Here is a 10,009-nt window from a genome sequence, read left to right as displayed (position 1 = left end):
ACAGGAGAGAAGCAGACACCCCCTCCCTCACCCTCGCACTAAAAGCCAGAGACAGGAGAGAAGCGTATTACACGCCCCTGAGACCACCTTGGACGCCGGGCCTATCACAACATCAGTCTATGTATGCCTTCCCAGTCCCAGACAAAGGCGACGCAGCCAATCTTCTCGTCCAAGAGCTGATGCATGAGCAAGGCGAGGCGTTGATGTCAGGCAGTGCACGCAGGCGTTCTCGGGGAGTGTATGATTCCCGCTCGTCAGGGACTCACCGTCACTGTATAGGTCTCCGTTAGCTTTCCTCCAAGCTTCGTGTAGAAGCTGCGTCCGACGACGTTCTCGTTGATGGTGATGACACCAAGGGCATGTTTGGCATCCGATCGAGTAGTCCCAGCCGGCTGCGTTGTTCCATTACGCGACTGCTGAGCTGACTCGAGGCTGCGGTTGAGGTGTACTCCCAGCTTTTCCTGCACCTGCGCAGGGCCGAGTGCCACTGCAAGAGCGTACCTGATCAATTGTGCTGCAATGCCCTTGCCCCTGCAAGAGGAGTACACGCTCAACAGCTCCCAGTCACAGACATTCGTCAAAGGCGAGAACCCCCCTGGTGGACCTAGCTCGATGTGTCCTATGATTTCGCCGCGGTTTCCAGGAACTCCATCGTCGGTACCGCTGAATGCTACGACAGATCTCACCGCTGGGTCGGCGACCCCACGCAGGCGCAGCTGGCGGAAGTAAGCTCGGCTCTCAGGCCGGGCCCAGAGTGAAGGAGGGCCGAGCTTTGGTCCACTGCCATCGTGGGAAGCAAGGAGCGATGTCCAGTGGAAAGCGGCGACCTCTTCGCCTTCTTCAGGTCTCGCCTCTCAAATGAACATTGACTTGTGCGAGACGACACGTCTTTTGATTATGTGTTGTGGTTGCGGGACATGGGACAAAAGCTGAACATCTGGAAGGAACATCTCACCCAACTGCGCGCGAGCCGGAAAGAGCCCACCGCTACCCTCGAACACCATTCCACGGCCTCCGCTCTGCCGCTTACACTCCGGCGCTCCATGGTATTTTTCCGTTCGCACTTGGGTCAGAGAGCGACTGTCAACGCACAAGCAAGCGCAATGGGGGGAGAAGAGACCGCGTAAGGGACGCCATTCACTTTCGAGCACGGCCGAGAAGGTCCTCGATCAGAGGTCCCTGAAATCGCCAAGCAATGAAAGATCATGGGCCTTGGGGACTCAGACTCAAGACACCTTATTATACACAAGAGGTTGAGTGTAAGCATTGATGCATTGTGTTTGGGGTATCAATATGAAGTACGACCCAAGTAGAAAACTGACAGGATTGAATGTATGCACAGAACGATGACTGGACCCGGTCGCTAGAAAGCCGTCCTACCTCGTCATTTGGCCATGGAACTCTACCGCCATCCCTTCAGAACTCGAATGATGACGTCTCTACTCGCACTGCTGCCCATTTCGCTCGTTCGGTCGAAGCTCGCGATGGACTCGTCACATGCAATGTCCGTCCCAGGTCTTGTGGCACTGTCCGCCCGTGGAGTAGAGCGTGAAGGGGAAGAGGACCTACTGAAAGTGCGCGAGAGAATGCTCGCTGATCTCTTCACCCCTGATACATAGCGAGATTGCCGCGAGGGGGGTGGCTCGGTGAAGGTGGGAATGGTGACTGGAGTGCGTGCGGTAGCAGGAAGGTTTCTCGGTACACCCTCCGCCAGCATTGCCGAATTTGCGCGTCTGATGATTCGCTTGTCTTGAGTAGCGTCGGTATGCTGCACTCGGCCAGAAACCTTGGTCGGTCTACCATCGGCTTCGTAGATTCGGTCTGAGGCTCGTAGAACCTTCCTGCCTGACGCATCCCTCTGTTTCAGCAGGCTCACAGACTCCCGGACTTTGGACAAATCCTTCGACCGCACATACTCGGGGCTCGCTCGTATAGGGCTATGCGGGGCAAGGTCCGTACCAACGACGGCAAATGGCGAGCGGAAGATGACGAGCGGCGGATTGGGGCTGCACCCTGGGATTTCCGAGTCAGCTGCTTCTTGACGGCCATCAAGAGCATGAGAGTGACCCAGAGACGTCAATTGAGTACGAGGGAGCGAGTCACAGCATTGAGGGGATCCATGCAGACTGCGTTGACCGACAGCATCTGCTACGGGCGGCGGTGACCGCATTTTGCTCACTGTCATGGTCGTGTCAGGCGCTGTTGGGGGCGATCCATGCCGGTACAATTCCCTCGCTTGACCTTCATCGTCACCAGATGCGGACAGAGATGCCGACTCCAGAGAGAAATGTGCGTCCGTTGGTTGAACCTTTGTGAGAGCTGCATGGGATTCGTCTGTGCTGTGACGTGTACAACGACGAAGGGGTACCTTCCGGACCACATTCATGGATCTACGCCTCGATTGTACTTCAAGCGGCGCAGCAGCGCAGCTCCCTGACCTAGCAGTTCTCTTTGGCTCTTCGAGGACAACATCAACACTCGTGGCTTTGAGAGCTGCACTCTCTGCATCGCGGCCCATACTGCCCGCACGTTGCTCGAGTCGCAGAGGAGACGTGCGCAATGGACTGGATGGCGCGGACGGACCCGGAGAGATACTTCCCGCTACTCTACGTAGGGAGCGGGAAGTGCTTAGACAGGGACTGAGCAAGTCACTTTGGGCTGGTTGAGCTTGATCTAGACGCAGCGGAGGCGGTCTTGGTCGCCCTAGACGCGCACAAGACCAGGAGAAAAAACAGGAGTTGAGAAAGACCACGGACTAAAGTTGAGCTCTCCCCCTCACTCACCATTGCGGCCAGAAGGTCTATTATGATTTCTGACAGTCCGTACCGCCTGGTCGTGTACGTCCTTTCCGATACTCCCCGTAGAGTTCATGTGCTTCAATTGCCGCCTCGCTGAACACATCCAGGGATGCTCCAGTAGTGTTTCGGCGCTGATTCTCAGCGTAGGGTCCTTCTCGAAGCAGTGCTTCAGGAAATCAAGTACCATCGGCGAAGCTCCTGCTGGTAACGGAGGACAGTCGTCCTGAACAATCCGGAACAGCGCCGGCATGGGTTCCAAGTGATGATACGGGGGACGTCCTTCTAGAAGCTCGATAACTACGCACCCAACAGACCAGATGTCGCTCGCCGACGTTGCCCCGCATTGATCAATGACTTCCGGCGCCATCCAGTAAGGCGAACCTGCGACTACATTCCCGCTAATGACCCCACTCTTTGTCGCCACGCCAAAATCAGCCAGCTTGACAGAACCGTCCTTATTGGTCAGAATGTTAGCACCCTTGATATCCCGGTGTACCACGCCTTGAGTGTGCAGGAATTGCAAACCTTCGAGGACCTGATTGATGTATACGGACACAAGCCCCTCCGGGAACTTGCCAAATCGCTTGCAGATGCTTTGCAGTGATCCATTCTCACAATACTCCAGGACGATGAAGAGGAAGTCTTGCGTCTTTTCAAAACCCTTGTACTTGACAATGTTGGGATGTCTGAGGCCTTTCAAGAGCTCAATCTCGGACATGATGCTACTCAGATCTGACCAAGGAATGTTGGCCAAAGATATCCGCTTTATTGCTACCGTCTCGCCTGTTGCCCAATTGAGAGCGCGATAGACTGAGCCGGACGCTCCTTTTCCGAGGCAGTCTCCCAGAATCTGGGCACACAGAACGGAAGCGCCTCAGATGTTGTCTCAAGCAACGTTCATCCGGACACGGTAGGTCTTCACTCACATAATTGCGTGTGGCACCGGCCTCAGCGGTGCCTTGGCTGACTACCCGGGTCCTGGTAGATCCTGCCGGCCTGGTCGTCCCTTTCCCAACATCCTGTGAATACCTTCGTCTCGCCGCTGCGGGGTCGCTCCCACTGCCGGGAACAAACATGCGGGTACGACTAGCACAGAGAGCTCGTTGTGGCCGGAGGTTGTTTGAGGAGAGCGTAGGTCAGAACAGACTCTATGGAAGAGAAAGCGTGATGAAGTGTATATTGACGGAGCAGGAGTACTTGTAAGCCAGAGGAGAATGCGATCTGCAGTCCTCGGAGGGCGGCATCGAGGCACAGGTCAAGGCTGCAGACGTTCCCGAGCCCCTGTGCGGCACCTTGCCGTTAGTCCCGCATGTAGGCGTGTTGTTGCGGCTGGACGGATGTAGCCCTGCGTCTCTGCAGGGGCACGCGGTAGTCTTTCGGCACGACAGGGGTAGGATGACCAGCTGCCTCGACGGTGACGCCTGTCGCTGGTTAGAGGTAGGGTTGGCCGGTCAGATGGGACGGTATCAGCAAGGCGTCGGAAAGCAGCCTAGGAAATTGTCTGTGCCTGGGCGGCATTCGAGTTGACGCGCGCGTCTGTGGAGAGCAACACTTCCCCACGGCCATACGGAAAAGACGCGAGACGGGCCGAATCTGGGACACTCCATGACGGATCTATGTGGATTCAGAAGGAGCCTTGCACCACCCTCGTGGCATTGAGTCTGGTATTTACAGGTTTGTGTTACATTGTTTCGAGCGAGACTGACTACGTGGTAGAGGATGCCGCCGCCTGAGGAGGAGGCTCTTGCGGCCCATTGCTCGGCCCCTGCACGTCATCATTGTATGCCCCGCTGACACCCAGCTTCGACACAGCCTCCTTCACTTTCACCAGGGCAGGCTCACCAGCGGAGTCTATGAATATACTAACTAGGACACTGCTAGCAAGCCGAAGGAGCTTGTAGCGGAGACGTGACTCTGTCCGTTCTTGCATCTGCTCTGCCTGCTGCGTTGCTATCTCGAGAAGATCCGATGGGAGGCCCGCAAGCGACTAGCCAGAGCGGCGAAAGAGGACTGTCAGTCGCGACCACGAGCATCGACTCGCCGGCAACGTCACACTCACTGCACAGTGAATACCGAAGCTGGACCCAGCGGGTCCGTCTTTGAGCTTGTACAGGAAGACGACGTCTTTCCTCTTGCCCTGTTGATTATTCACCTCTACAAACTCCATGTGCATGTTTCGTAGACCTGGCAGTCTGTCTGCCAAATCGCAAAGAGACGTGTAATGGGTGATAAACAGCGTCGTGGGTCTCCGATTCACCTCTCTGGTCATCAAATATGTGAGGATGCTAGAGGCAATGGCTTGGCCGTCGAATGTACTGGTTCCCCTTCCCATCTCATCGAGAATGACAAGAGATCGAGAGGTCGACACCCTCATGATTTCGGCGGCCTCTTCCGCCTCAACCATGAAAGTGCTCCGTCCCTTGGCTAGCTCGTCGGAAGCGCCCATACGAGTGAGGACAGCGTCATGAATCGTCAGCTCGGCGGACGATGCAGGAACGTAGGAGCCAATCTGTCCTAGGACCACGCACAAGGCGATGGCTCTGACAGTGCTAGACTGTGGCGTCAGCAATGAGAGTGAGGTAGAATTGCGTCAGTTCAGCCGATACCTTCGTCTGTCAGGGCTGACGTACCTTTCCACCCATGTTGGCGCCGGTCAAGATCACACCTTTGCTGTGTCTCCCGAGATCGATGTCGTTTGGGACGTAATCATCTCGAAGTGCCTCGCTCATGGGATGTCTCAAGCCCTTGATGCTCAACATGCCTTCTCCCTCCACATAGGTGGGCTTGACGTACCCCGGCAACGTAGCCACAGCAGCTAAAGATAGTAGAGCATCGAGAGTCCCAAGAGCAGCTATTGCGTTTCGCAAGGCGGTAGATTCCTCGCATAGCTCGTCGAGAAAGGACTGGTAGGCTTTCGCTGCATCTGCAGCCAGCAACTCTTTGTGACGATTCTTTGCCTTCAACAATTGCATGATCGTGGGAGTATGGAAGCGAACCATCGACTTTGTGGCGCTCATTCTGAGCCAGTCTGCTGGCACTTTCTTGGCATCGGCGACTCGTACCTCTACAAGGCACTCGATTCCCGATACGGTAGCAAACTCGAGAGTCGGTCGCTTGAGGAGCTTCCTCAGCTCCAGCAGGTGCTCTGAGAGTTCGGAGTCCACCAAAGCGACTCTATCTTTTCCTTCTTGCAGCTGTGGATACTTATCTTCGACGAACATGTGCTCTTTCTCACCTTTGCGAGCCGCGACCAGGCGTACCTCAGAAAGAGCTTTCACGATAGTATCTTTGATACGTGGCAGCGCTGCGATACTCTCATTGAGCAGAGTTGAGCTCGTGCCCACCTCCGCTGCATCAGTCACATCAAATTGCTGTGAGATCCGGTTGAGTGCGAGTAGGACGGTTGCGAGCTCGTTGGGGGTCGCTCGTCCATAGAGTATTCTAGCGAGACCCTTCTCAAGATCAGGCTGTTGTACGAGAAGCTCGGGCACCTTCCTGAGGACGGATTGTCTGCCATCTACAAATTCGCTGACGGCATCGGTCCTCTCCTTGAGGCGTTGCAGGTCAGTGAGGGGTCGGCTGATCCACTTTCTGAGTAGTCTTTTCCCAAAAGTGGTCTTGCACTTGTCAAGGAGCCAAAATAGTGATCCCTTGTGGGTCCCCTCCGTCGTCGAGAAGAGTTCCAAATTGTACAGTGTGCCGGTCGAAAGGAGCATCTCGGACCGAGCTTGGAAAGATATGAAGCTCGAAGCCACCTTGAAGACAGAGGAGAGACCGAAGGACTGCAGATGGTGCAAAGATGTAGCCAAAGAGATGACAGCTAGGTGAGGCATCTTCATGATGAAGGCCAAAGCCCTGCCAACTTCACTATCATCCTTGGGTCGAGGAGTCACCGCTGGGACTGTCTTCGCCGCGGAGTCGTTCAGCTCTCTCTCTAGCTCTTCTGCATCAAGAAGAGGAAAGTCGTCTTTTGCCTCCTCCGTGGCTAGCTCCTCGTAAAAGGTCGAGAGCTGAGAGAAAGCATCGTTGTATGACATCACATCACGGGTGCGCTCCGTTCGCACCCTGTTCGCAGTAGTCAGGCCAGCATGACTCGAGGTAGAGGTATGCCCGGTCAGATGTCGCAAGAGCTTCTCAGTAGGCTTGCTCAGCTTGCCAATGGGCGGTAAGAGTAGCTCTGCGGGCTGAAGGTGGGCCAAGCGAGTCTCCAATTCGCTCCTCATGCTGCTGTCGGCAAATTGGTCAAATATGACGACCCCGGTAGCAGCTTGTACACAAATCAGGCCAATCGAGACCCTTTCATCTCCTCCGTAATTGCCGCCCTCCAGTCTCTCCACCAGAGCCACGAGGCTGTTCTGGGCCACGGGATTGTCTCCCCTGCTGCCCTCTGCGTCCAGATCCTCGACCCAAGTGCTAGCTGTGTACAGTTCCGTCAGCTCTCGAGTGAAAGGCGTATACGCATTCGTTGAAGCAGCCTTCAGAGCTCGCGTCTCGGTCTGCCGGACTACGCCGACCTTGAAGCCGGAGTTGACTAGGCGTCGAGCATGGATATGGAGCCGATGGACCGGAATTGAAGCTTGGCGAAGGTGATTTTTGGGGAAGCATGCAATGTTGAGCTCTTTGGAAGCTGCCACAGCATCCTCCTCGTATGCTATGAACTTGTATCCGACCTCGAAAAACAGGAGAACGTCTGGGTGCTTCTTTTTCAGATCCACGACTTGCTGTTCGAGAGGCGTGTACTTGACTGAAGACGAAGACGCCTTGCGCCCGCTGGCAGCCGTCTGTCCATTGGTTGTGCCCCTGTGATGTGCGGTACTAGCGCTTGCAAATCTTTCGAGCGAGCCAGATGTGTCATTTCCATGATCCTCTGGCCCTGCTGTATCGTCCTCATCCTGAGGCATCGTGCTGCCGGCGTCTTCTCCAACCTCTTGCGGCATGCCTCCTGCTTCGATCTCCTCCTGCCGGCGATAGGCATCGTCCCACCTCTTGATGGGGTCGTTGCTGCCGAGCAGCTTATGTCTGAAGGCAGTGTGCCTTCGGTTCTCCTCTACGCTCCTTTGCGAAGAGGGTAGAGGTACTTCTTCCGAACCGTCCACCCCACCGCTCACCGTGGGAGGTACGAAGCGCCAGTGCTGTACTCGACTCCGAGGGCTATCATCTTTCGAGCTTGATGAGCCATTGAAAGTCTTCAGTCGTTTTGGAGCGGGTGTATCCGGGTGAGTGTTATCTCTGTCATTGCTATCGTCGTCATCGTCGTCTGAAATCAGATGAGGCGAGTTGGCGGTCTTCGGAACAGCCTGCGAGACGTATGACGAAGGCGAGGTGGGAGGAGGGGCACGCTTGAAGAAGGAAGAGAGCTTGGGCTGACTGGCGGCCTTTGGCGGCATTGCCTCACAAGAGGTGACTACGTTCGACTGGGAGAAGCAGTGGCAGTCGATGATCCAGGAGGTGCGAAGGATGTGCTCATAATGTCATGTTCTAATATATTCAATCCAGTGCCTGGCCCACACGACGGAAAGAGGCACGACGCGGGGCAAAGGGTGACTGGACTGGCCTCCACTCCTCGCTGCTGGAAGCACAACTCGATACCCAACGCGAAAGGATGTACATCTGAGTAAGATAAAACACTCAAGATGCCCTTGTGCTCATCGCCTTGAGCTCAGCTGCTGTCGCTTGGTCGCTCTTTGGGCCGTAAGCACGATTCAGTAGCTCTTTCACGAGCTGCTCGACGGCATCTAATTGATCCACCTTGATGTCTCCACTGGTACCTTTCTTTGGGCTTTCCCTCAGCTTGCCAATGGTCTGAGAAAGGACAAGGATGAAGGCATTGGGGTGCGCGTAGTCAGAAGTTATCCCACGCCTCTACACTTGATCAGCATACTCACTGCTTTGAGACCCCATAAGGCTCTCACTTCTGGTCCTTTAGCAACGACACCACTGGCTGACTTCTCGATGAGCCCCCCCATATCCAAGACTCGCAAGAAGGCCTTGTAGGCCGTCGAGTACTCCGAGGTAGTGTACAATGCTTCTGCGTACTGGAGCACGAAGAAGCCATTTTGCGGCACCAACAGCATCAGTTCCTCTAGCGCAGAGATCGCCTTGGCATACCTGCGACAGGAGTAGGGGTCGGCACTCCGAAGATCAGATGACTCCACCGAAGACAATATCGGACGCCTAGAATATGACTCACTGTGCGTGCTCCAGATAGAGTGATGCAAGCTCTTGCCACCCTTCCGGGTCAGAGTAAAAGACTTCCAGGTGCTTGACAAGTGCCTCAATGGCCTTTGCGATTCCTCCTCGCTGATCGCTGCCGTCCATCGACTTCAACACTGCCACTCTTCGTCTTGACAACATCTGGGTGGTATGAAGTGGAGCTTCGAATGTGAGACGATGCCTGAAATCGGTTCATGGCCGCTTTCACTCACAATGTCTGCTCCATCTGCCTTTTCGATGAGCTCCCCGTACAGATGGAATGCTCGCGTGTGCTCTCCTCTGGCCTCGTAGAGCATTCCCTGTAGTGTTCCCACCCTCGAGGACTTTGGGAAGCGAGTATTCAAGCGAGCTAGACACAGCTGATGGATGCAAAGGCGGTTGAAGTGAGCATGCGTGTAGTACCGAGGCCAAGGTGTCACAGCTGCAGTGCTTGCCGCGGTACCTCTTGAAGGCACGCCTCTGTTACTCACCTCTGCCAGATCCCAGTCGCCGACATCAAGGGATGCGACAGCGACTTGCTCGAGGAGGGCCCAGAGCTCATCGCCCATGCGCTTGATGTATCCCTTCTCCAACAAATAGGTACCATACTCTACGACCTGCGCTGATCTCCTCTCTGGATGCCTGCGAAAAGGTGGGCCGGAGAAGGAGGATGGTCAGCGTTGCTGCCGAGACGGGATCACTTTGAGCTGACCTACCTGCGCTGCTCTGCGAGCCATTTGATCATCTCCTCTGGCGAGGATGCTGCTGCGGATGTCGATGCCATGTTCGTCGCTGTCCTGTTGCAATGATTGATAGTAGGGCCAGTGGAGATGGCAGGTGGAACTTGGTGCGCCGTGGCCAGGGAGTGGTCCTTCCTGCGTCGGAGTCTGAAATCCGGCTCGTGTTGGTTGTGGTCTGTGTGGCTGGGCGTTGCTCCTAGGATTGGCAGCGCATCGCACCTTTGCACTCCTCGTTGCTACCTTTGCCTCGTCTCCTCGTCCCCTTACCTTCTCGACGTC

General features: G+C 55.5%; 4 protein-coding genes across 4 annotated transcripts; all 4 read right to left on the bottom strand.

Annotated features, from left to right (window-relative positions):
- BCV69DRAFT_313847 (hypothetical protein) lies at positions 1-787 on the bottom strand (the record flags this gene model as incomplete). Its single annotated transcript, XM_025495064.1, has 3 exons — positions 1-176; positions 267-716; positions 782-787. 3 exons carry the CDS (start codon positions 785-787, stop codon positions 105-107), a joined length of 528 nt encoding a protein of 175 aa, XP_025346768.1. The 3' UTR covers positions 1-104.
- A 478-nt stretch (positions 788-1,265) lies between these two features.
- On the bottom strand, positions 1,266-2,742 carry BCV69DRAFT_44133 (hypothetical protein). The gene has a single exon (XM_025495281.1). The coding sequence runs from the start codon at positions 2,516-2,518 to the stop codon at positions 1,403-1,405; it is 1,116 nt and encodes a 371-aa protein (XP_025346767.1). The 5' UTR covers positions 2,519-2,742; the 3' UTR covers positions 1,266-1,402.
- Positions 2,743-2,966: 224 nt separating this feature from the next.
- Positions 2,967-8,185, bottom strand: BCV69DRAFT_278291 (hypothetical protein; the record flags this gene model as incomplete). The annotated part of the gene is made up of 6 exons (XM_025491198.1): positions 2,967-3,021; positions 3,104-3,648; positions 3,725-3,857; positions 4,505-4,785; positions 4,858-5,352; positions 5,429-8,185. 6 exons carry the CDS (start codon positions 8,183-8,185, stop codon positions 2,967-2,969), a joined length of 4,266 nt encoding a protein of 1,421 aa, XP_025346766.1.
- A 241-nt stretch (positions 8,186-8,426) lies between these two features.
- Positions 8,427-9,774, bottom strand: BCV69DRAFT_300418 (TPR-like protein; the record flags this gene model as incomplete). Its single annotated transcript, XM_025494457.1, has 6 exons — positions 8,427-8,600; positions 8,684-8,906; positions 8,989-9,152; positions 9,224-9,370; positions 9,482-9,632; positions 9,707-9,774. The coding sequence occupies 6 exons, from the start codon at positions 9,772-9,774 to the stop codon at positions 8,427-8,429; spliced, it is 927 nt and encodes a 308-aa protein (XP_025346765.1).
- Between the last annotated feature and the right edge of the window lie 235 nt (positions 9,775-10,009).

The sequence above is a fragment of the Pseudomicrostroma glucosiphilum genome, assembly GCF_003144135.1.
Source record: "Pseudomicrostroma glucosiphilum strain MCA 4718 unplaced genomic scaffold BCV69scaffold_11, whole genome shotgun sequence".
NCBI lineage: Eukaryota > Fungi > Basidiomycota > Exobasidiomycetes > Microstromatales > Microstromataceae > Microstroma > Microstroma glucosiphilum.
Note: the sequence above shows the minus strand (reverse complement) of the source record. Positions and strands in the feature narration are given on the sequence as shown.